Source organism: Triticum aestivum, chromosome 5A, assembly GCF_018294505.1.
Source record: "Triticum aestivum cultivar Chinese Spring chromosome 5A, IWGSC CS RefSeq v2.1, whole genome shotgun sequence".
Lineage (NCBI taxonomy): Eukaryota > Viridiplantae > Streptophyta > Magnoliopsida > Poales > Poaceae > Triticum > Triticum aestivum.
This window is the reverse complement of record NC_057806.1, coordinates 615,961,896-615,989,037: the sequence shown is the minus strand read 5'-3', so window position 1 is coordinate 615,989,037 and position 27,142 is coordinate 615,961,896. Positions and strand designations below refer to the sequence as shown.

General features: G+C 45.2%; 1 protein-coding gene and 1 long non-coding RNA gene across 2 annotated transcripts; one reads left to right on the top strand and one right to left on the bottom strand.

Moving 5' to 3' along the window:
* Positions 1–12,158: 12,158 nt before the first annotated feature.
* Positions 12,159–12,843, bottom strand: LOC123107968 (mavicyanin-like). The gene is made up of 2 exons (XM_044529843.1): positions 12,672–12,843; positions 12,159–12,451 (listed from the first exon to the last, which is right to left on the bottom strand). The coding sequence occupies exons 1-2, from the start codon at positions 12,841–12,843 to the stop codon at positions 12,159–12,161; spliced, it is 465 nt and encodes a 154-aa protein (XP_044385778.1).
* Positions 12,844–19,545: 6,702 nt separating this feature from the next.
* On the top strand, positions 19,546–23,760 carry LOC123105357 (uncharacterized). Its single transcript, XR_006450809.1, has 2 exons — positions 19,546–20,095; positions 20,179–23,760. It is a non-coding gene; the product is annotated as an uncharacterized lncRNA (long non-coding RNA).
* The last annotated feature ends 3,382 nt before the right edge of the window (positions 23,761–27,142 follow it).

Here is a 27,142-nt window from a genome sequence, read left to right as displayed (position 1 = left end):
GGCGACGAGGGATATGGAGACGGGGGCGGCGGGCGACGGGGCAGAGGAGAAGAAGCAGATGAGAAACTGAAATTTTTGAAGTGTTTAGTTATATAGGATGGACCTTTAGTACCGGTTGGAGCCACCAACCGATACTAAAGGCCTAATTTGGCCGGCCAAGCGGCATGAAGCGCACCCCCTTTAGTATCGGGTGGTGGCTCCAACCGGTACTAAAGGCCCCCCCCCCTTTAGTACCGGTTGGTGCCACCACCCGGTACTAAAGGGGATGTGCTGGCGTAGGTGCGGTGCGGCAAGTTTAGTCCCACCTCGCTAGCCGAGGGGCGTATGCACTGGTTTATAACCCCCCGTGCGGTAGCTCTCTCGAGCTCCTCTCCAAAGCAGGCCTACTGGGCCTACATGTTCTGTGCTGCCCTGTGGGCCTACTGGGCCTTTGCGGGCCTGCATCCTGGCCCAACAACAGGTTGGGTTTCTAGTCGTATGCAGGCCGCTCTAGCCCAGTAGGCGGGCTTTTTTATTTTTTTTTCTTTATTTTTTTGAGTTGTTTTTTTGTGTATTTAGAGTTTCTTTGTGAATATTTTTGCTTTAGGTACAAAAAATTACAAACTTTCTGTTAGTGATCGTAGTTTTCAAATTTGAATAGTTTAAATTTTGAATTATTTGAAATTAGTGTGAATCACTAGTTTGTGAATAACTTAACTTTAAAAATCAGTAAAGGCATGAAAGAATTTGTTTGCACATAAAATTTCTTCGCGTTTCAAATGCCAAAACACATAACTACCCTAACTATTATAGAGATTCCGTCCTGGGTGTGAAACACAGAAGAAAGTGATGATAGTGAAGCCGATCACATCCCAGATCTTTGGGTGTGAAACTTTTTCTTCGCGTGTGTCCCTTTGCGCCGTAACCATGGAAAATCTTCATCATTTAACGGGATGCTCAGGTCAATATTCACTGTGAATGGAGCAATTTCATCAAACTTTTCATAATCTTCTGACATGTTTGTCTTGTCATCCACTCCCACGATGTTTATCTTCCCAGAAAGAACTATGTGCCGCTTTGGCTCATCGTACGATGCATTCGCTTCCTTATCTTTTCTTTTTCTTGGCTTGGTAGACATGTCCTGCACATAGAAAACATGTGCCAGATCATTGGCTAGGACGAATGGTTCGTCTGCATACGCAAGATTGTTGAGATCCACTGTTTTCATTCCGTACTGCGGGTCTTCCGTTACCCCGCCTCGTGTCATATTGACCCATTTGCACCGAAACAAAGGGACCTTCAAACCACGTCGATAGTCAAGTTCCCATATGTCCTATATATAACCATAATATGTTTCTTTTCCTGTCTTGGTTTCTGCATCAAAGCGGACACCACTGTTTTGGTTGGTGCTCTTCTTATCTTGGGCGATCGTGTAAAATGTATTACCATTTATCTCGTACCCTTTGAAAGTCATTATATTCGAAGATGGTAACTGGGACAGCAAGTACAAGTCATCTTCAATAGAGGTGTCATGCATGGTACGTGTCTGCAACCAGCTGGCGAAACTCCTGGTTTGTTCACGTGTAATCCAGTCATCAGACCGCTCCGGGTGTTTGGAGCGTAGCAAATTCTTGTGTTCATCCATATATGGAGCCACCAAGGCGGAATTCTGTAGAACTGTGTAGTGTGCTTTAGTGAGAGAATGTCCGTCCATACATATTATTTGTTCCCCTCCTAGCGTGCCTTTTCCATCCAGTCTGCCCTTATGCCGCGATTCAGGAACACCAATCGGCTTAAGGTCAGGAATAAAGTCAATACAAAACTCAATGACCTCCTCATTTTCATGGCCCTTGGAGATGCTTCCTTCTGGCCAAGCACGGTTATGAACATATTTCTTTAAGACTCTCATGAACCTCTCAAAGGGGAACATATTGTGTAGAAATACAGGACCCAAAACGTTAATCTCTTCCCATAGGTGAACTAGGACGTGCGTCATGATGTTGAAGAAGGATGGTGGGAACACTAACTCGAAACTGACAAGACATTGCACCAAATCATTCTCTAACCTTGGTATGATTTCTGGATCGATTACCTTCTGAGAGATTGCATTGAGAAATGCACATAGCTTCACAATGGCTAATCGAACGTTTTCCGGTAGAAGCCCCCTCAATGCAACCGGAAGCAGTTGCGTCATAATCACGTGGCAGTCATGAGACTTTATGTTCTGGAACTTTTTCTCTGCCATGTTTATTATTCCCTTTATATTCGACGAGAAGCCAGACGGTACCTTAATACTAAGCAGGCATTCAAAGAAGATTTCCTTCTCTTCTTTGGTAAGAGCGTAGCTTGCATGATCTTGATGTATGCCGTCTTTTCCGTGCATATGTTGCTGGTCCTCCTGTGCCTCAGGTGTATCTTTTGTCTTCCCATACACGCCCAAGAAGCCAAGTAGGGTCACACAAAGATTCTTCGTCACGTGCATCACATCGATTGCGGAGCGGACCTCTAGGTCTTTCCAATAGGGCAGGTCCCAAAATATAGATTTCTTCTTCCACATGGGTGCGCGTCCGTCAGCGTCATTCAGAACAGGTTGTCCACCAGGACCCTTTCCAAAGACCACCTTCAAATCCTTGACCATATCATGTACATCAGCACCAGTACGGTGGCGAGGCTTCGTCCGGTGATCCGCCTCACCTTTGAAATGCTTGCCTTTCTTTCTTACGAGATGCCTGCTCGGAAGAAATCGACGGTGTCCCAGGTACACATTCTTCTTATAATTAGCCAAATATATACTGTCGGTATCGTCCAAACAGTGCGTGCATGTGCGGTATCCCTTGTTTGTCTGTCCTAAAAGGTTACTGAGAGCAGGCCAATCATTGATGGTCACGAACAGCAACGCCTTAGGTCAAATTCTTCCCCCATGTGCTCATCCCACGCACGTACACCTGTTCCATTCCACAGTTGTGAGAGTTCTTCAACTAATGGCCTTAGGTACACATCAATGTCATTGCCGGGTTGCTTAGGGCCTTGGATGAGCACTGGCATCATAATGAACTTCCGCTTCATGCACAACCAAGGAGGAAGGTTATACAAACATAGAGTCACATGCCAGGTGCTATGGTTGCTGCTCTGCTCCCCAAAAGGATTAATGCCGTCTGCACTTAGATCAAACCATATGTTCCTTGTGTCATCTGCAAACTCCTTCCCGTACTTTCTTTCGATTTTTCTCCACTGCGACCCGTCAGCGGGTACTCTCAACTTTCCGTCTTTCTTACGGTCTTCTCTGTGCCATCGCATCGCCTTGGCATGCTCTTTGTTTTGGAACAAACATTTCAACCGTGGTATTATAGGAGCATACCACATCACCTTGGCAGGAATCTTCTTCCTGGGGCGCTCCCCCTCGACATCACCAGGGTCATCGCGGCTGATCTTATAGCGCAATGCACCGCATACCGGGCAAGCGTTCAAATCCTCGTACTCACCGCGGTAGAGGATGCAATCATTAGGGCATGCATGTATCTTCTGCACCTCTAACCCTAGAGGGCGGACAACCTTCTTTGCTTCGTACGTACTCTCGGGCAATTCGTTGTCCTTTGGAAGCATGTCCTTTATCATTACCAGCAACTTTCCAAATCCCTTGTCAGATACACCATTCTCTGCCTTCCATTGCAGCAATTCTAGTGTGGTGCCCAACTTTTTCTTGTCACCTAAGCAATTCGGGTACAACAGTTTTTTGTGATCCTCTAACATGCGCTGCAACTTCTTCTTCTCCAAATCACTTGCGCAGTTTCTCTTTGCATCGGTAATGGCTCGACCTAGATCATCAACGGGCTCATCCGATGCCTCTTCTTCAGCTTCTTCCTGCATTGCCGGCTCAGCTTCTTCCCGCATTACTGGCTCAGCTTTTCCCCTCATTGTTGTATCATCGTATTCAGGGAACCCATGGCCAGGATAGTTGTCGTCGTCCTCTTCTTCTTCATTGTCTTCCATCATAACCCCTCTTTCTCCATGCTTGGTCCAAACATTATAGTGGGGCATGAAACCGGACTCAAACAGGTGGACGTGAATGGTTCTTGACGTAGAGTAATTGTGACCATTCTTATAGCCAGCACATGGACAATGCATAAAACCATCCGCTTGCTTGTTTGCCTCAGCCGCAAGCAGAAAAGTACGCACGCCATTAATGAACTCGGGAGAGCATCGGTCATCGTACATCCATTGCCGGCTCATCTTCAATACGTAGCAGCGAAAACATCAAACTAATACAATACATAAAGTTCATACATAAAGATCATACAACACTTAAATGCAACAAACAAATAACTCTCTAGCTAAAGAATTTAAATGCAACAACAAATGCGATCAAGATCGCAACTAAGGTAACAATTGATCCAACAGCATAATGATACCAAGCCTCACTATGAATGGCATATTTTCTAATCTTTCTAATCTTCAAGCACATTTTCTCCATCTTAATCTTGTGATCATCGACGACATCGGCAACATGCAACTCCAATTCCATCTTCTCCACCTCAATTCTTTTCAATTTTTCCTTCAAATCCTCGTTTTCTCTTTCAACTAAATTTAACCTCTCGACAATAGGGTCGGTTGGAATTTCCGGTTCAACTAACTCCTACATACAGTCAACTTGATGGGCATAATTTGTCATAAACACGAAATGCAATGAATAGTTTTAAAAGAGAATATACCACATCTGAATCATAACCCGGACGAGGGCCGACGGGGACGGATATCAAAACCATGGCACTATGTATAACAAAGAACGTATGGGTAAGATAATTATACGAGTAACTATATATCCAAATCACACAAACATCAATTTTTTATATAAAACTTCATGAACAAGAGGCTCACCATAAGGTGGTGCCGGCGACGGGACGTTGCGAGCGATCGACGGTGGTTACGACGGAGATTTAGAAGGTACTAAGTAAACCACACCTACATATGCAAACTAAGTGTTTATTTTGACCTCAAATTGCATATAAATCAAATACTAGCACATATATATAATTCCTCCCAAATTACTAAACTCAAAAATCAATCACTATATAAAGCATTGCACGAGCTAATCTAGCAATGAGAGATGAAACGAAAAAGTTGCTAACCTTTGTGATCATTTGAATGGATGGGGGCCTTCAAATCTTGGGCAAAATGTGTGATGAGCTTGAGAGGAAGAGGGAAAAGAATAGAGAGGAGAGGGGAAAGGTGAAGAACAGAGCGAGCTCGGGTGGACGAAGGGTCTATGTAGGACGACCTTTAGTATCGGTTCGTGATACGACCCGGTACTAAAGGTGCTGGAGGGGCCCCGGACTGACAACATCCTGCCACCACTCACTTTAGTACCGGTTCGTGGCACGAACCGGTGCTAAAGGTTCGCCATGAACCGGTACTAATGATAGCGGCCCGGCTAGCCGTTGGAACCGGCACTAATGTACACATTAGTGCCGGCTCAAATTCAAACCGGCACTAATGTGCTTCACGTTTGACCCTTTTTCTACTAGTGTATCAAGAAGCTACAAGCTTTCTGACCGATGTTATAACCATGGACGATGAATGTTACAACTGAAGGAAATATGCCCTAGAGGCAATAATAATGTTATTATTTTATTTCCTTATATCATGATAAATGTTTATTATTCATGCTAGAATTGTATTATCCGGAAACATAATACTTGTGTGAATACATAGACAAACTAAACGTCACTAGTATGCCTCTACTTGACTAGCTCGTTAATCAAAGATGGTTATGTTTCCTAACCATAGACATGTGTTGTCATTTGATTAACGGGATCACATTATTAGGAGAATGATGTGATTGACATGACCCATTCCATTAGCTTAGCACCCGATCGTTTAGTATATTGCTATTGCTTTCTTCATAACTTATACATGTTCCTATGACTATGAGATTATGCAACTCCCGTTTGTCGGAGGAACACTTTGTGTGCTACCAAACGTCACAACGTAACTGGGTGATTATAAAGGAGCTCTACAGGTGTCTCCAAAGGTAAATATTGGGTTGGCGTATTTCGAGATTAGGATTTGTCACTCTGATTGTCGGAGAGGTATCTCTGGGCCCTCTCGGTAATGTACATCACATAAGCCTTGCAAGCATTGCAACTAATGAGTTAGTTGTGAGATGGTGTATTACGAAACGAGTAAAGAGACTTGCCGGTAACGAGATTGAACTAGGTATTGAGATACCGACGATCGAATCTCGGGCAAGTAACATACCGATGACAAAGGGAACAACGTATGTTGTTATGTGGTCTGACCGATAAAGATCTTCGTAGAATATGTAGGAGCCAATATGAGCATCCAGGTTCCGCTATTGGTTATTGACCGGAGACATGTCTCAGTCATGTCTACATTGTTCTCGAACCCGTAGGGTCCGCACGCTTAAGGTTTCGATGACATTTATATTATGAGTTTATGAGTTTTGATGTACCGAACTTAGTTCGGAGCCCCGGATGTGATCACGGACATATCGAGGAGTCTCGAAATGGTCGAGATATAAAGATTGATATATTGGACGACTATATTCGGACACCGGAAGTGTTCCGGGTGATTTCGGAGAAAACCGGAGTACCGGAGGGTTACCGAAACCCCTGGGGAGAAGTAATGGGCCATATGGGCCTTAGTGGAGAGAGAGAAGGGCAGCCAGGGTGGGCCGCGCGCCTCCTCCCCCCTGGTCCGAATTGGACTAGGAGAGGGGGGCGGCGCCCCCCTTTCCTTCTCCCTCCCCACTTCCTTCCCCCTCCTAGTAGGAGTCCTACTCCTACTAGGAGGAGGACTCCTCCTTGGCGCGCCTATAGGGCCGGCCGGCCTCCTCCCCTTGCTCCTTTATATACGGGGGCAGGGGGCACCCCTAGACACATAAGTTGATCCACGTGATCGTTTTCTTAGCCATGTGCGGTGCCCCCTTCCACCATAATCCTCGATAATATTGTAGCGGTGCTTAGGCGAAGCCCTGGGACGGTAGAACATCAAGATCGTCACCACACCGTCGTGCTGACGGAACTCTTCCCCGACACTTTGCTGGATCGGAGTCTGGGGATCGTCATCGAGCTGAACGTGTGCTAAAACTCGGAGGTGTCATAGTTTCGGTGCTTGATCGGTCGGGCCGTGAAGACGTACGACTACATCAACCGCATTGTGCTAACGCTTCCGCTGTCGGTCTACAAGGGTACGTAGATCACACTCTCCCCTCTCGTTGCTATGCATCACCATGATCTTGCGTGTGCGTAGGAAATTTTTTGAAATTACTACGTTCCCCAACAACAACCATAGACGACGGTCGGAGACGACGAATGCTACAACCAAGGACGTGTGTTCGATCCAGACAGTGGGGGTTGCAACCGACGTACTGAGGAGCTACAACCAGCTCGTGGGAAGCTGCAACTGGCAATTGTTTCCGATACTACCTCGACGGCAAGGCGCGACCTTGACCACTCAATGCTGCAACCATATAGTAACGGAGCTGCAACCGTGTCTAATTTTTGCTGGAACCGATGACCGCGGTGAGCACGACGGTCACCACGATGAGCTGGAAACCACATGGGACTATGAGCTAGGATTGTGGCTGGGCGGGTGCTGCAACGACTCGGCGTGTTGGAACTGCGCCCGCGGCGAGCTGCAATGGCTACCACGGCAGAGTTTCATCCATGGTCGTGGCCATCTGGGACGGTCACCATGCCGAGCTGGAACCATGATTAGAAGAGCTGGAGCTGTAGTTATTTTTTGCTGCAACCAGTAAAGCTAAAAGCTACAACCCTATGTTCTCGCAAAATGCTGGAACGACACCGTTGGCGACGACTCCTGGTGTAGACCGAAGCTCGGGGGATGGGGTGTTCCAACCATCAATCGACGGAGCTACCACCATTCCGGAGCTGCAAGCAGGGCAGGGGCAGGGGGTGGGCGAGGGCAGAGCTGCGTCTGGCTGGCGACGGACCTACGCAGTCGGCGGCGGAGCTGCATATGGCGAGCGCGAGGACGGCCGGCGAGCGCCACGGTCGTCCTTTTTTTTCTCTCCAAGCGTGTGTGAGGAGGGACGAAGACGAACACACCTAGCCTGTGCACTAAAAGGGCCCCTTGATGCGCGCTCGATTAAATGCTAGGCAGACGACTGGGGGAAATTTCGACCAGCACGCCGGCGCCTAGCAGTCGTCTTTCATTATGCAAGAAGTTGTTTATTTGCTCATCACTTAATTAGCTCACATAGGACAGCATATTCCTTCCTTCATTTAACAGGACTCGTTCCCTTCTCCCGTCGTCATCCTCATCCTCTTGCTTATTATTCCTAAGCCAACTTATTGAGTTGATCAATAAGAGGCAACTCAAAAACGTATATAAATTGGTGGTTTTGGTGTAAGGGGCGAGGTGATACTATTTAATAATGATAGAAAGAGCCCACTTGTTGAGTTGGTGATTCTTTTTTGCAGGTCCGGCAGAGGTCCAATGCAGTTTGCATTATGTAAATTGCAGTCGGCCTACTCGGAGCATAGGTTACAAAAAGAATATTATTTTTTTGTGCATTTTTTTTCCTAGCTTGCCGCCCAATTAAAAGAAAGAAAATGTGGAGCAGGCCCCTTGGTCCATGTAAGGGACTCACTCTCTGTCCCCAGTCAAAGAGAAAAAAGAATTCGGAGCAGGCCCTTGATTGCACGGTTTGAAGGCCCAACCAAAAAAAATTATGCGTTGACGAACAAATTTTTTAGTACCATCTTAGATAGGTACGAAAGAAAATAATTCCATATGGTGAACTGACCAAAAATTCAGGAAATGTACCGTGCTTTATTAGAAGGTATAGATATTTTGGTGTAATTAGACATGGACACTTGGGCTGGCCAGGCTCGTTGATGCTACGATGATCCTCCCCGTGGTAGTAGAACATCGTTAAGGCAGATCTTAGCGGCTCAAGCGAATCCCCTTTTTGTAATCGTGAATTAGACTCGTGCCGGGTCTTGAGTGTTGGTTGTTTCAAAGGTTTCCTAGTGGACGAGACTATCTATTATCTATAGCCAATAACTGCATGCGACAAGAAGAGAACAAGATGATCGATGCTTCACCGATCACTAATAATTAGGTTGGAGGAGCGATGGTAGCATCCTAGGAAGACATGGTGAGAATTATTGTCATGCTCGATTCACCTGATTTTCATTTGCGAGAATTGGTTTAGGCTAGTCATACTGGAGAGTAACTTAAACTAGTGTCATGCATACGACACTAGTCTATATTACTATCTTCGTAGTCCAAAGTAACTTAGAAATAGTATCATAGATTGTTGCATTTATTAGTGTATAGATTCATTGTTTTTCTGAAAGCGCTATGTGATGATAACATGATACCACCTTCCTCTTTTTTCTCATTTAATAGTGTGCCAACTCACCAATTTGCCTAGTTGGCATTGCATGTAGATGCATGTTACTATCTATGTTACTCCCACTATAACTAACCTTAACTCTGTGAAAAGGGAAGGAATCCAATCTGATATTCGGAAAAAAAAGGGAAACCAATCTGCAATTCCATCAATAATGATTGGGAAGGTTTCCATGCGTGTGTATTCGCCACCCAGCTATCAGCGATCCAACTTCACAATTTCCTTCATAGTGTCTCATATTTTTTGAAACGCCTTCTTCTCGTGCCCAACTTGCGTACAAAGTGACAAAGACACTTAATTTATTGTACCACTATCATGATTTCGCCTCAAAGATAATAGTAAGCGCTAATGATGACACCATTCCTATCGAGAAGCACAAGTCATCAACTCATCATGCATTAGGGAGCAGATTGATCACCCCAACCCGGAATTCCATGAGCCTGTATCATGCAGTTGGTCTCGGGTGGCCATACTGCCGTTTCGGTTAATGGTTTTGTTAGCAATTTCCTCGCTAATGGTAGGGGCCTTCGCCAAGGGGATCCTGCTTCCCCTGTTCTTTTTAATTTTGTGGCCGACGCCTTCTCGTGCATGCTTTCCAGGGCGGCCCGTTGTGGGCACATTGCTCCTGTGGTCTCTCATTTACTTCCGGAGGGTGTTTCCCACTTGCAATATGCGGATGATACAATTATCTTGGTGGAGCTGGATGACACCTGCATTGCCAATCTTAAATTCATCCTGTTGTGTTTCGAAGCTGTTCCGGGTCTTAAGATTAATTTCGCTAAAAGTGAGGTCCTGGTGACGGGTGTGGATGAGGCGGAAGCCTTGCGGGTTGCCAGGCTTCTGAACTATTCTTTGGGTTTCTTTCCCTTTAAATATCTAGGCCTTCCTATCTCTCCTGACGTGCTCCATGCTAAAGATTTCGCTCCGGCGGTCGCTAAAGTGGGGAACAGGGTGCTCCCTTGGAGAGGCAGATATAATACCAATGCTGGCAAAGTTGCTCTAATTAACTCCTGCTTATCCTCTCTCCCCATGTTTCTTATGGGCTTCTATCTTCTTACAGATGGCATGCATGCTGGCTTCGACAAACATCGGGGAGCCTTCTACTGGAATTCCGCGGATAACAAACGGAAATATAGGCTGGTCAAGTGGCAGCATATGTGTAAGCCTAAAACCGTGGGGGGTTAGGTATTATTAATACTCGGGTGATGAACATTTGTTTGCTTATCAAGTGGTGGTGGAAAATTTTAACTAGTGGGGCTGACTCGCTTTGGTTCTCGATTCTTAAGGCTAAATACTTCCCACATTCCAACCCGCTGTTTGCCACCGCGAGGCGCGGCTCTCAATTTTGGAAATCCCTTGTCAAAGTCAGACCTATTTTCCTGGAACATGTTAAATTTAATGTTGGTAATGGGATGGCAGTCCGCTTTTGGTTGGACTGGTGGTCGGGGGATGCCCCCCTCGCTGATAGTTTTCCGGTTTTGTTCTTTTACTGTCCTAATCCGGGTATCTCCATCGTGGAGGTGGCGGCTAATAACTGGGATCTGGCCTTTCGTCGGGCCCTGTCTCCTGAAGAGTTGGAAGATTGGCAAAGTCTCTCTGCCCTCTTCCCCGTGCTCTCGGAGTCGGCCGATTCTGTAGTCTGGCCTCATTCAGCCTCAGGTAGATTTACGGTCAAGTCGCTTTATTCTAGACTTTTTGGTGGTACTCCTTCGACCAGATTCTCTTGTGTTTGGAAGTCCAAAGTTCCTCCTAAGATTAAAATTTTCCTTTGGCAAGCCTTTCGTGGTCGCCTGCCGGCTGCTGACCAGATTAAAAAGCACAATGGGCCTGGCTCGGATTTCTGTCATCTATGTGGGGCCTTGGAGAACTCTGATCACATCTTTTTCAATTGCGTGCTGGCCAAGCTGGTTTGGTGCTGTGTCAGATCTTGGCTTCGGGTCTCTTGGAACCCCTCCTCTTTCTTCGATATTCGAACCCTAGCCAAAGCTTTGGTTGGGGTCACCAAGAGGGTGTTTTGGGTTGGCCTGGGTGCCTTATGTTGGGCTCTGTGGACCATTAGGAACAAATTTACTATTGAGCATATCTTCCCATCTAAGCCTGCTGACGTTCTTTTTAAATCATGTATATTATTGCAGCAGTGGAGATCATTGACTAAGGAGGTTGATCGGGATGCCCTGGACCTGCTCATCGACAAAATCCGGGCTTCGGCATCTCACATCTCCGGACGGGATCCTGTCGTCTAATCCTGGTGGTGCTGTTTGCGGAGTTTAGGTCTCACTCCTTTCCGGCCTGCGCGCCGTGTATGGCAGTTGCCTGTATCCATCCTTCCTTGGCTACTCTTATATACTTTTCGTTCCGTGCGCTGTGTGCGTTCTCCTCGTTAACTGGTCTCTTTCCTGTTTGGTCTCGTAACGCTGTCATGTGGCTTTATTTATAAAGTCGGGCTCTGGCCTTTTCTCTAAAAAAAATTCCATGAGCCTGTTTAGGCCGAACGTGGAGTAGCTCGCAAACCATCACCATGATGGCACCATCCCCTCTCTCAGTTCTCTCACCCTAAAGGAGTTCCTTACTAGAATTAACCTTTGAATGAAGAAATTTCAAGGGCACAAATTCACAATGTTGCAACGAACGATATTTCTTAGCTAATGTAACAAACAAATAGTAAGAGAGAAAAGACAACTACAAAACCATGCACAACTCAACTCTCTCGGTTTCTCACATTGACACACCTACGCCGACCATGACGGCCTGTAGCATGAAATCATATCACCCCTTGGAATCAAACGAATGGCCGCTTGGACGCAGGATGAGGAGTCGACAACGATGCAGCCCACGGAGCGGGTGCAGGAGCAGGAGAAGACGCGCCTGCTGCGAGGATGGTGACGTTGAGCTTCATGCCCATCTTGCAATGGTTCCCCACAGTGCAGATAAACCACCTCCTCCCTGCATCGCCGAGGTGGACCTGATCGGTGCCGGAGGTCCAGGCAACGGTGCCCTTGCTGTTCTTACATGCCTTGAAGTCCGGCCCACTCACTTCCACCACATTATGGAAGGCCATTTTGTAATTGAAGACTGCAATCAGTAATGTGGATGAATTAGTCAATTAGCTCGAGCTTTTTACAGTTTTATAGAGGATCACGAGTTTGTTAAGAACTGATGGTAAATGCGGATTAGTTCCTTTTCAATAATAAAAAATGCAGATTAGCAACAATTTAAATTTCTTTGCAAACTTTTTGAAGTAATAAACAGTGTATATGTTTTTGGTGCCATAAGACTTGGAATGATTGATTACCTAGCGCGTCACCGACCGTGAACTGCTTGCTCTCGGACCAGGCAGTGTAGTCAAACCCGAGGGTCCACCCTGTGCCATCCCCCACGGGATGGACGGCGGCCGATGCGGCAAGCAACGGGAGGAAGACCACGGCCAGTGCCACCGCCACGGCAAGCATATGCTTGGAAGCCATGGATATCGCCGAGCACTGAAATTGAAACTTCTTTTTCTTCTACTTACTGAACTGTACTCTGTGCTGGGTGTGACGAGAACAAGTACTCATACATGGTTATATAGAGAGATCGGTTGTCCGGATTCACGTACGCTTGTAGTGGATGGGAGGAGAAATGGTCAAGATGGACGTGGAGCTCTGCATTGCAGTGACCAATGGAACGAAGGGACGCATCGATGGATTATAAGAAGCAGGAAAGGATTCAGCAACTTAATTTTGATTAGTTTGATCCGGTCGTTTCCGGGTCTCGTCCACCTGTGCGCTTGGTAGCATACGAGACGTGCATGCCGGGACAAAGGCGCCGAAGACGGAGTCGCTGCCGGCCACCGCACTTGGCCGGAGCCGGACAAACGTTTGCTGGTCGTCGGTCCAAAGTTATTTTCCCCTCTTTCAGTGTCTTACATTAGTTTGAAGTCGGCCCATTTAGGCCCGATGTTAGAATTGGGAGATAACTATTCCAGTCAGCCCATTCAAGCCAGATGTAGAATGATAATGCTTTTGGTCGACCAATTTAGCGTGCTATGGATTTGTGGATGGATTTGTCCATGGGAGCATCTCGTTTATGGTCAGATGGAAGCATGTCCTACCTGAAGAATTTCCTACGCACTACACTACTATACCAGCCAATATTTGTCCATTTGTCGCTTGCTCGCCATTGCTTCGCTCGTTCGCTGATTTTCTTTTCTTTCCGTTCATTTTCTTTGGTTTCTCTTTGGGTTTTATCTCTTCACCGGTTTTCTTTGGTTCTTCTTTTTTTCTTAGTTAATTTCGGCTTTCTTTATTCTTTCATATTTTTTTTATTTTTTTTCTACTTTCTATCTTCATTATACTTTGTTTCTTTCTCGATTTTCTTCACATTATTTATTTTTATCTGTTTTCATTGGTTTTCTTTTTAACACATGTCTGCATTTTTTAAGTACACAATATATGTTTTTGTAGTACATGCGAAAGATTTTTTTTATACACGTTGAACATTTTTCTTTCAATGCGTGTTGGAACACTTTCTTGAACACATGGCCAACCCAAATACATGTTGAAATATATTTTTAAATGACGTGAACATTTGTTTCACATTTGTATAATTTTTTTGTACATATCACAAATACTTAAATGCAGGAATTTCTTTCAAAATGTCACCTGCATTTTTTAATGGTCTGAAACATTTTTTATAGTACAGTAAATATATTTTTACTTTCTGTAGAGATCTATAGAAATTATCGCATACGAACATTTTTTAAAAAGTGATCAATACATTTTTAATTGCGTCAATTTTTTCTTACTATGTTAACATTTTCCATATTCATGGTTTTGAGTTTTTAAAGTAAATTTATATTTTTAAATATATTTATTAAAAACAAATAGAGTAAAAGAATGAAATTAATGTGACACCATCATGAGGCCAGCGGATAACCCACGGGCCTACTGGGCCGGCCCACCACCGGCTCCCTATAGAGTGTTCGCATTTGCCTCGCTATAAGCAAGACCTATGCGCGCCTATCCACGGGTACCCCGTTGGGGGGCTTTCAAGCGGACGCGCGTGACAGACTCCAGCCGCCAAGTGGTACGCCCCACCGTTGCCATGTGTTGCGTGTCGACACACCCGGCGGTTGCATGATTTTTTTTGTTTTTTTATCTTTTTATGCTTTTCTGTTTTTTATTTTTTATCTCATTTGGTGTTTTTAGGTTTTCCTCTTTTTGGTTTTTTGCTCATTTTTTGTTATTTTGTTATTTTGAATTTTGCCTTCTTTGTTTTTTAGTTGTTCTTTTCGTGTGAAGCACAAAACATACAGTTGTGCTCACCGTGAAGCATAAATTGTGCTTATGTGCTTCCCTAAAAGAGTGACTAAGAGTGTTGTGTTTTGCGTGAAAAGGGAACCAAAGTTGTGCAAATGGAAATCATAGTTGTACTTCCTCAAAAAAAAGTGAAGAAAATTGTGATTCCCAAAAAAAAAGTGAAGCATAGTTGTGCTTATAATTTTCGTTTAGTTAATTTCCTCCTTTTATGTTTTTTATTTGGTTTTTATTTATCAGTTTTTTGCTTCCTTTTTTTCATAAACTAAGTTCGTACAAACATGTTAACATGAGATCTAATTTCGAAGACCTCGAAGAGAGAAATGCAACTATGAAAAAGGTTTGTGATTTGGTGACATGGTTCAAGAGATAAAACTTGTTCAAAAAACTCAACTATGAAAAAAGCACATGCACACCATTTGTATACAAATTTTAAAAAGGGAACATTTTTTGAAATGCTGAGCATTTTGTGAAAACAATTTATTTTAAATTGGCAAAGATTTTTTGAATTTGGGGAAAAATTAGAATTATATTTTCTGGAATTCTGAATCAAATGTGAAAGCACAAAAATCATTGGAAATTGTTTTTTATAAAATAACAAACAATTTTATTTTCTGAAGTTTGCAAAAAAAAAAGATGACAAAAGCACTAGAAAATGGAAAAAGAAAACAAAAACAAATAAATACAAAAAAGAAAACCGAAACAAACCTGTAGAAAAAAAGGTTAAGAACCCTCCTAAAAGGATCCCAAACCCAGTCGGGACCTTCTAGAAGCTTCGCAAAACCAGGTATTATAGTCACTTGTGCTAGGTGAAATGGGCCGACCCAGTTACTTGTTTGCTTCCTCTCTCATGTGTATTTCGACAACACTTTGACGCGGTGAGCACCATATAGGAATTGCCAATAGGTGTTTCTAAGAAAAAGGAATTGCCAATAGTTAGTCATGCAACTAATATTATTATTACTTCTAAATCGCTAGTCAAGGGTAGCCCGCGTCATTTTTCAGCGCGGTAAGTCGCGCAGCACATGCGCATCATTTGTTGCAATTAGCAAGTTTTGCTGGGCTCTTTCACCACGTGCGGGAGGAATGGAGGGTTGTTTGTGCTTTTACTTTTCGATTCGCTTTTTCAAAACAAATACCTATTAAACTGTGTGTCTAAATTATACACCAGTTTTATTGTTGCGTTCCTCGTGTATAGATCTTCAAAACTATATGCCGTATCGTTAATTTGGTTTTGATGTAATATTTTTCGGACACAACTTGTGCTCCTAACATGAACTGACCTGTACTCCCAAGTAGTTATAGTCCATACAAGCTTACCAAGCGGGGCCTTAAGGCCTCGCCACGGAGGCACGAACCACTGCGAGTTACAGTTCAAGGAGTTTCAGTTAACAAGTAACTCGTGCAGACTAACTCCGAGAATTCTTTCGTTTCTTTGTGAGGAATTAACACCAAGAGATTAACTCGATACGGTACTGCTAGCATAACCCGTTTTGATCAAATTAACTCCATCTGAGAAAAACTCCAACGCAATTAAGCTCTTGTCGACTGTTAGCCCATGCGATTCACGTATGGCCATCCTTCCACCGTACCCGGCCCCTATATAACACTTGAGCATTTCCCTCGATTCCGACATCTCTCCACACGCCATTGTTCACTTTGATCCATAGAGCAACATAAGCAGAAAGTGTAGCTGACGTTGAGCAAACAGCAATGGCCTCCAAGACCGCGGTCGTCGCCTTCACGCTCATCGCAGCCCAGCTCCACCTCCTCGCATGCACTCCAACCACGGCGATATCGATCCCTCCGGCCACCACGACCGGTACTACCACCGTGCCTTCAGGACCCGCGACGGACGTCCCGGCGCTCCCGTTCCCCGGGGAGGGCGAGGTGGCCAAGACCACGGCTGACTGCTGGAAGGTAGTGCTGCAGGCGGAGAGCTGCGCGGTCGACGTCCTCAAGTGGCTCGCGTCGCGGCAGCTCGCCGGTCGCGTGAGCCCGGCGTGCTGCGGTGTGCTCCAGAGGTTCGGCGACAGGTGCCTCCGCGACCTCTTCCCCCGCTCTGCGGTCGCCCGACTCTACGCTCCCTTTGTCAGTCACGCGTGCGGTATCCCCAAACGGGCAACGGCCCCCAGCGGCCGCCAGTGATAGCCGGTCGTGTTCTGCCATGTGGCATCTGAAGACTGAGAATAATTCAGGCTCCATTTCAGAAAACAACAATTATTAAGGCTGAGAGATTTCAACTTCTTTTCCTTTTTTCTAAATATAGTTCTTTCTTTCATTTTTGAAGAAATTAAAAGACGCAATACAATAAGGAAATGAAGCCGGCCATGCGGTATGTATGATCGAATACAAGAGCCCTTGATTGAAATTTTTGTATTTCATTCCTGAGTGTATGAGATTATGATTGCATGATGTATTGCTCTCGTGCATAGGCATGCATATATGATGTACAAAGGTGGACCACGGACCTCAACTATACAAGGACTAGGAGGCGAACCCAATAACAATGTACACATAACACATATACTCAACACCCCCCCTCCCCCCGCGCAATCGAAGCGGCATCGCGGCTGACGCAAAGACTGGACCGAAACTCCTCAAATGACACCGTAGGCAAGCCCTTGATTGAATTTCTGTATTTCGTTCCTAAGAGCCAACATGGCATGGGCCAGTTCTTTTGGCAACTTAAAAAATAAGCCGCATCAGCTTTTCTCATAAGCTGCCTTCCTCATTCGTTGAAGCTTCTGAACTAATTATGAAATTAATTTAAAAGCCTCAACAAATTTAGAGAATGATTTATTTTTTAAGCTGAGGAGAGGCAGCTTATTTTTTTAGCCTCCGTTAGTTAGCATGCAAAAAATAATAATTGGTATGCTTTAGTTTTAATTTATCATATTGTGCTAAGAAAGAAAGAATGTATCATATTGTTCTGCTATGGCTTATAGTGTGAGAGACCTCCTGACCAGAGCCTTTTGCGCTAGCCAGGGAAAGTGGCGCTCATTCGCAAATCCCGGTTGTGCCGGCCCAGTGAAGCATCTCTTCACCCATCGATCCCTTCACCAGCTCACTGCCTCGCTCAAACTTCGCTTTCGTGTCGGACGATCGTTCAACCCTTTGACCGTTTTGGCCCTGTTAACCATTGACTTATAATTTTTGGGAACAAGTTCAAATTTTTGAAAAGGATGATGATTTTTAAAAAAAATCACAAACTTGGAAAAATGCTTGAATAAAAAATATTCATTAATTCAAAAATATAAATTTGGAAAAAGCTCCGCGTACTTGAAAACAATTCATGAATTTGGGGATGGTCCACACTGCTGAGACCCGGCCAAGGAAAAACTCGGCCATAACTAGGAGATACAACCCTGCCTGGGTCGTTACCCGCCAAGGTCCAGGAGGGTCACACTGAGTAATATTATGATGGGCTTCGAGAGAAGACCCGACCCATTGGAGCCGGCTTACGAACAAGTCCATAGTCGGCTTACGGCCAAGCACGGGGCAGGCAAGAGTTCTCCTAACTTGGAGGACAAGGAAGTTCAACAAGACTTAGAGTAGGATTCATATTATGGGTACAACCCGGAATATACGGTACACAAGGGACCAGAGGACAGGTTAGAATCTCTCGAAAGCTAGGTAGCGCAACAACACCCATGTAATTGAGATCATCATCAATAGCAATCAAGCAGGAGTAGACTTTTACCTCCACTGTGAGGGACCGAAGTTGGGTAGACTCGCGTTTCTCATTTCCGATCAACTTCATCAATAGCAATCAAGCAAGAGTAGACTTTTACCTCCACTGTGAGGGACCGAACTTAGGTAGACTCGCGTTTCTCGTTTCCGATCAACCCCGTCCAAGCTTTCACCTTGCAGTGATGGCCTCATAACTTAATTTTCATAGGAGGACATCTACCGTGACAAAACCACGTGAGAGGATGTGGCCGCGTACGATTTATACTCTATTTGGCACTTAAGAATTTGAGGTAAAATTCTCATCCCGGCCCTGTCCATCCGTCCCAAAATAGAGCCAGGGCATGCCAAGAAGGGCGGTTACCCATGGCCCGGGTGTGACGCCCCCGATTCAACCGTACACTAATTATACACGCAAACGTGTACGATCAAGATCAGGGACTCACGGGAAAATATCATAACGCAACTCTACAAATAAAGTAAGTCATACAAGCATCATATTACAAGCCAGGGGCCTCGAAGGCTCGAATACAAGAGCTCGATCATAGACGAGTTAGCGGAAGCAACAATATCTGAGTACAGACATAAGTTAAACAAGTTTGCCTTAAAAAGGCTAGCACAAACTGGGATACAGATCGAAAGAGGCGCATGCCTCCTGCCTGGGATCCTCCTAAACTACTCCTGGTCGTCGTCAGCGGGCTGCACGTAGTAGTAGGCACCTCCCGAGTAGTAGTAGTCGTCATCGACAGTGGCGTCTGGCTTCTGGGCTCCAACGTCTGGTCGCAGCAATCGGGTATAGAAAGGGGGAAAAGAGGGAGCACTACAAGAAACCTGTTAATCTGTGACGGATTTGTGGTGATGTTCCTATAAACTGTCATGAAAATCGTCACATATTAGCAAGCAGTGCATGGGCCTCAATACAATACTGCCTTTATGACGGACATCGAGGGACCGTCATGGAAATTGTCATGGATCGACTAGCTAGGCCTAGCCTTTTACTTCTTGATCCATGATTGGACCGTCATGGATGGCTCCTGATGATGTGTCGTGCATGCCCTTTGTCTGACCCACATGTCAGTTGAAAGCAATCAACATGTAGAAAAAAAAAAGAGCGAAACTATGAAGGAGCGCGCGCGAAGGAAAATTTTAAGTCACGAGCGCGGGGAGTGAAATTGTAAGCCAGCCCATTTAACTACAGAGTCCACACCAGCCTAACCCTAGTTACCTTTCTCCCATCTCCCGTACCAACCATAGCCGCCGCCACTTCACCTTCCTCCTCTCGCCGCTCCATGTCGGCGCCGGCGCCGACAGCGCCGGACCTGAACCACACCGCGTCGAGCCCCTCCACATCTATCCCGCCCGGGACCCCTCCCCATTCCACGCCTCTCCCCATTCAGATCGGCCCCTCGAGTTATTGCATCCCAGTCATACCCCTCGATCTGAGGCGGCAGCGGTGGCGGGGGGACCAACTGCCGGATTTGGACGGCCCTGAGGTCGCTGGCGGCGTGCATTGATCCAGCTCCATCTGGCGGCGAGCTGAGGTGAGGTACAGTCGTACAGGAGGTGGCAACACAGCCACGGATGCAGAGTACATCGGCGACCTGTGGCTCGGTCCAATTGTCCGTCAGCCGCCCAGTCGTCGCTCCCCTCATCGTCGCGGTCATCTTCTCCATCCGTGGTGCGCAGCCTCCTCTATGCGTCGCCGTTCACCTTCTCCAGCCGGAAAGACCCAGTACGTACCTCTGCACCAGTCCCGTACCCTACCGTTCCCCTCTGCTCGTCTCCGCTAATATAAGGTTTATTGGAGCTCTGCAGAGGAGTACAGAGTACCACCAGGACGAGCAAAACACTTGGGGCTGAACACCGGCCATGGATTGATCTAGCCGTACCTGTTAAAGGATGGCTGGAGGCCTCGTTGGCCATGTTGAACCAGTACAGAGAAAACATCTGGGCGTCTGCCTTGTTCGACATTAAAATGAACAACAAGGGCAGGAGCACCACTGAGGGTTACTCGTTCGTTACTGATTGTTTGTGCTTTGTTCCTTCCTAGTCACATTGTGAAGCACATTCATTTTTTGTACTGCAAACAAAAAGTATTAGGCAAATCTCCGTTCTTGTTGTAGTTCAAGCATTGTTTTGTAGCTGTACACTTATAATTCAGAGTAATGGCCCGCAAGATTTATCCTATCAGCTTTTAGTATTAAGAAACTCATACCATTTTATATCTAACTGAAGAAAACCTCGTATTTGCAGATTCTGTAGGTACATTTTACTGCAGTGTCCATTGTTTCTGCATGCACATAATGGTGATGGATCCCACACCGGTCAGTGCATCTAATGGTCTTTGTACAGCTAAAAACATTTTTCACTTGGTGATGATATCTGCACTGCCCTTGCCTGCATAATTTGAATATCTCACATGGACTAGAAACATTTTTTTACTTGGTGATGATATCTGCACAGCCCTTTCCTGAACATGCCCTTTATGTTATTCATACAATTTACTCAAGCATCTATTTGCCCTTATGTTCTGCTAGGGCTCAATGTTTTCTGGAAGTAAGCTTGACTGACAATACACGTAATTCAACGCTTGTTCTTCTAACTAAAAATTCAGTTCATGATTCTGGTCCTATACTTACTGAAATGATTATTATAGAGGTCAAAAAGCTTTCAAATTCAAGAATAAGGAGAGTATTTTCTGTTTTCTTTCCGCCAATTTCTTTTCATATAAATATGACATTTATTGTTTATAGTTAATGGGCTTGTTTTAGCTATGTAGTTTTCAACCTATATGATTTCTGGTTATTGGATAATAAACTTTCATGTAGCTCTCGGCTGCCCACACATATGTAGCTGTACAATTTAATCTCTAGATACATCATACATGCAAATTATATCTCCCTGTCTCCTTCTATAGGTACCTAAAATACTTGACAAAGAAGCGAAATGACAAACAAGCCGCTTGAAGTTCCATGTGCTGTGTAAAATCTTATTTTTTTGTACAATGAATCAAAACTCTTAGTGCTCTAATTCCAGTGCAATGCTTTGTGCCAAAATCATATAATTTTCATAGCTTCTTGGTCAGTTCGTCTTTTATCTTCTTGGTCAGTTCGTCTTTTATCTTCCGTGACCACGAGATAATTTTCACGAATTAGTATCTTAATTGATTTTGGTCTGTGGCTACCTAATTCTAGAGATGGAATAGAATAGAATAGGTTGAGGGGATCGATCTGAAACTGAGTAGGCACATATTTCAGTGTAGGTTAGTCGGTGGTTTTGGAGCAAAATTGTACACCCCGAAAGAAATATCTACACACGGAAGAAAAAAATAAAATGGTATTTCGAAACATCCGAACGACATTTCAATGCAACGGGAGCACCATATCTGTAGAGTGCTAAAGCTGCACTTGTTGTTTTTCATTTCCTGCTATTCGATTTGCTATTAATCTTACTTTCTCAATGTACAGATGTGCTTCACAAATTTTAAAATATCTTGATGATTAACACTTTAACTTAAGGAGATATTTCCATAAGCAAGTTTAGTTTCTTCCTGTGCTGGGTTCTATTAGCTTATTCTGAATCTGAACATGACATGACGAACCACTGAGACGTGATCAGATCAATTTGTTTTGTGTGTGTATAACAAGTTCCTTTGATTGATTGGCATACATCTTAGGCACACATACTGGAACACGGCGGTCCAGCCAACCTCTGGCCTCCGCTTCTTCCTCCCCGACGGTGCTGTGGAACCAACGCTGGGTTCCGCTACCCCTGACCATGGCCTAACACGCACAGACTGAAGATAAGTTATTCTATTTCTTCCTTAAAGTGAGATCGTTTGCTTCTCTGATCCAGTTCTAGTAATTTGTATAAGGCCTGAGCTTGTTGTCAGGGAGGAACTTTCATCTCATTGCTAAAACTTGGGTAAACTGTGGGCATACAAAATACATCTTTGTTTTTGATGCCTTACAAACATGGCTGTGAACAAACCGAATGTTGGCAAACAATTGTATATCCATTTTCACTTATTATGATATTTCTGAAAGTGAAAGGGACTAAGGATAGCACAGAGAGCAGAGAGCACACGGGTTATGTTGGAAAAATTGGTTGAAGTTACAATGCATTAGCTGGCATAAATATAGCACAACTAGCACGCCTAGATGCACACAACGTTGATGGTAAGATATGCTTGACAACTACCTAACAGGATCAGATTATTCATTTTGTAAATGTAAAAAAAATATTATTGTCTTCACAACGTCCACCACTGAATATCTCTATGTATTTCTAGACCTTGATTTGATATTAAAAAGACAATCCAATTTATCTTCTCGCTTATGTCCTGGAAGGTTTCAGGATCTGTATCTATATTTGTGATTGCTACTGCATGTGTTCTGACTCGGCTTGTACCTTCATTAAAATGAAGTAATACTTAAGCTATGTATGAGTCTGATTCGTGCAAGCCTTGTTCCTACTGCTGCCACCTTGTATAAATATATACTGGTTCGTGCAATACTTGCTCCTACATCAAATTTTTAGTCTGAACGTACCTATATATACTTGCATCAGATTAAATTTGTAGTCTGCTTCGTGAAGTAGGAGCAAGGGTTGTTCCTACTGCTGCCACCATGTATAAATATATACTGGTTAATTTCATTTAACTATTTTTTCTGTCACAAATAATAGTACTATGCTGGTCAAGTGGGCAGCGTATAGAATCGTCTTGCACAGAAGTAACACGGATAATATAATCAATGGGTTTATGATAGAAAATCATTTCTGTATATCCTGAATGAATATAAACGATGCATGATTATTTCAAGTTGCACTTTCCTATCTATTATCTCATTGTTTATCAAGTATTTTCATGTTTCATAGTCCACTACATTACAATGGGTTTATATGGCCTCAACTACTGCTACTATGGTAGGAGTTCTGTGATGTGTGTTTCGTCACTTTGTCATTTGACACACTTTTTTGGGGTTAATTTTAAGCAACCTCATGTTTAATCTTGTTTTATAGTAGATACAATGTTATTCTCATTTGTAGGCACTACAAGATTTAAGAATTCTGGACATGTAATTCATTTTTATATTTGTTGCAATTTTCTTATTTCTACTATCTATCCATATGTGCAAATATCTAATATTCTTGTTAATATGCTAGGTAAGATTGGATACTGTGCTACTTGGTGCTGCCCATCACGGCATGATCGTTTCCATCAAGAACGTCGATGGCAAGAGCTTGAATAACAGCCTCGATAGTTTATATGTTCTATTGATGTAAAATGGATTGTACTGGTTCATAACTTTGTTGTGTGATATATTTTGTCAATCTATGTTGTATGTCATCACTTTGTAGAGGATTTTTTAAACTGCTGTGTTTTAGATACATACAGATGGCTGTGTTAAACTTTGTAATGTTTCACACCTTGCAAATATTTTTTGTTGGGAAAATTTGGCATTAGGATTTGTGTAACGCCCTTTAAATTGGCCCTTAAAAACATAGTCAAATTCTGGCCAAAAGAAACGGGATAATGGGCTAAGCCAAATTTAAACTGCCCTTTAAATTGTGCCTAAATTCATGATGAATTTCGTGACGGAAAATAGTATCCACGTAGGCAGCCACGTAATTCAAATTACTCAATTGAAAATCCTATGTGGCGTTAGTCCATGACAGATTGTTCCGTCACAAAGGTTTGGGCCTGGGCGGGCCGGGGGCAGATCCATGACAGCCAAGAACCGTCATGGTAGGTACGATATCAAATTATGACACGATATACATGACGGATTTCAAATCCGTCAAGGATGGACACCCATGACAGTTTTTCACTAATTTGTGACGGACTAGATCCGTCATGTATTAACAGATTTCTTGTAGTGGAGCAAAGCAACCATGAGTACTCATCCAAAGTACCCGCAAGCATGGAGCTACACTACATATGTATGCATTGGTATCAAATGGAATAAGGGTATCATATGTGGACTGAACTGCAGAATGCTGGAATAAGAGGGGGATAGCTAGTCCTATCGAAGACTACGCTTCTGGTAACCTCCATCTTGCAGCAGAAGGAGAGAGTAGATGGTAAGTTCACCAAGTAACATCGCATAGCAATAATCCTAACCGATGATCCTCCCTTCATCGCCCTGTGAGAGAGCGATCACTGGTTGTATCTGACACTTGGAAAGGTGTGTTTTATTAAGTATCCGGTTCTAGTTGTCATAAGGTCAAGGTACAACTCCAAGTCGTCCTGTTACCGAAGATCACGGCTATTCGAATAGATAAACTTCCATGCAGGGGTGTACCACATAACCCAACACGCTCGATCCCATTTGGCCGGACACACTTTCCTGGGTCATGCCCGGCCTCGGAAGATCAACACGTCGCAGCCCTACCTAGGCACAACAGAGAGGTCAGCACGCCGGTCTAAATCCTATGGCACAGGGGGTCTGGGCCCATCGCCCATTGCACACCTGCACGTTGCGTACGCGGCCGGAGAGCAGACCTAGGAACCTCCATTACAAAGGAAGTTGCGTGACGCGGTCCAACCCGGTGCGCGCCACTCAGTCGCTGACGTCACGAAGGCTTCGGCTGATACCACAATGTCGAGTGCCCATAACTGTCCCCGCGTAGATGGTTAGTGCGTATAGGACAGTAGCCAGACTCAGATCAAATACCAAGATCTCGTTAAGCATGTTAAGTATTCGCAAACACCGACCAGGGCCAGGCCCACCTCTCTCCTAGGTGGTCTCAACCTGCCCTGTCGCTCCGCCTCAAAGTAACAGTCGGGGGCCGTCGGGAACTCAGGCCCACCACTACCTGGATGGAGCCACCTGCCCCTTCAGCCCCCATCTCCGAACAGTATCATAAATAATGTAACAGTATAAAGTATACAACATATGCCCGTGATCACCTTCCGAAGTGATCACGGCCCAGTAGTATAGCATGGTAGACAGACAGGAGTGTAGGGCCACTGATGAAACACTGGCATCCTACACTAAGCATTTAGGATTGCAGGTAAGATATCAACAGTTGTAACAACAATGACAGGCTATGCATCAGAATAGGATTAATGGAAAGCAGTAACATGCTACACTACTATAATGCAAGAAGTAGAGAGAAGAGTAGGTGATATCTGGTGATCAAAGGGGGGGCTTGCCTGGTTGCTCTTGCAAGAGAGAGGGGTCGTCAACTCCGTAGTCGTACTGGGTAGCAGCGGCATCGGTCTCGATGTCTAGCGAGAGAAGAGGGGGAAGAAACAATAAATATAATGCAAACAAATGCATGACGATGCATGACATGACAAAGCGTCATGCCAGGCGTGCCCTAACGCGGTACGAGGTGGTACCGGTGAAGGGGGGAAACATCCGGGAAAGTATTCCCGGTGTTTCACGTTTTCGGACAGATGAACCGGAGGGGGAAAGTTGCGTGTTCGGTATGCTATGGATGCGTGGCGGACGAACGGGTTGCATATCCGGATTCGTCTCGTTGTTCTGAGCAACTTTCATGTAGAAAGTATTTTCATCCGAGTTACGGATTAAAAGATATGATTTTCTAAAGATTTAAATTATTTTCTGATTTTAATTAGTTATTTAATTCTAACATTATCCAAAACAGTGAATGATGACGCAGGCATGACATCAGAGTGATGTCAGCAGGTCAACTGGTCGGTTGACCAGTCAAACCAGACATGTGGGTCCAGTGGGACCCACATGTCATTGTCTGGGCCACTAACAGGGGGTTTAGTCTAACTAATTTGGGTTAATTAGCAGGTGGGGCCCGTAGCCAGTGAGAGATTAGTGTTTAATTAATTAATTTAACTAATTAGCAAATTACCTATTTATTTTTATTCCTTGATTAAGGTGGGGCCCATAGGTTAGTGAGACAGGGGCGGCCCAGTCAGCAGTTGACCCAGTCATCTGGTCAACAGGGAGCCCTGGGTCCACCAGTCAGTGGCCCAGGTGGTGGGACCTTCGGCGCCAGGTCAGCAGGGCCGGCTCTCGCCGTCGGCGACCAAAGGCACGGCGCAGACCCGCCGGAGTTCGCCGAAATTTGCGCATATGGCACGGATCAGGGCACGCACGCATCTAGTGGCGTGGGCGGTTCGTCCCGAGGTCGCCGGAGCTGTCGCCGGCTTCGAGCTGAGCGGCGGCCGGAGCTCGGAATCCGCCGGAAAATGGCCATAGGCCATCATTTTGGACGCGGATGGCCGCGTTCGAACGATCACGAGCCGACGCATCCAGCGGTGGCACTAGCATGACCGGAGATGGGCAAGGATGACGGCAGCGAGCAGCAAGGCGGACGGTGGAGTTCGGTCGTCGTCGGGTTTGAAGTTGTGGTGCGCTAAATGAGCAGCGCGAGGCGTCTACGACGACTACTTGACGCGAGAAGCGGAACGGTGGCACGCACGGGACCAAATGGTCACCGTGGCCACGCCGGCGATGAGGCCAGGTGGCGGCGCGTTCTGGTGAGCGTGGAACGGGCGCTACCAGTGTTCAGAGAAGGCAGGGGAGGGCGCATCTGGCGCGGAGGCTCACCGGGGGAGCGTGGGGTCTGGGCAGAGGGCTCGGGGAGGACCGGCGGCGTAGATCTAAGGCGAGGGCGACGCAGTGGCCGAGCTGGAGAAGAAGAAGAATGCGGCGGCGCGAGGGGGTCCGGGGCTCGATCCAACGACGTAGTGGAAGTAGAGGACCACGACGGAGCTGCAGGACTTGTCGGGGCGACAAACGGATGACGGCGGCCGCGTCTTCTATGGTGGCGAGTCCATGGCGGCGTTCGG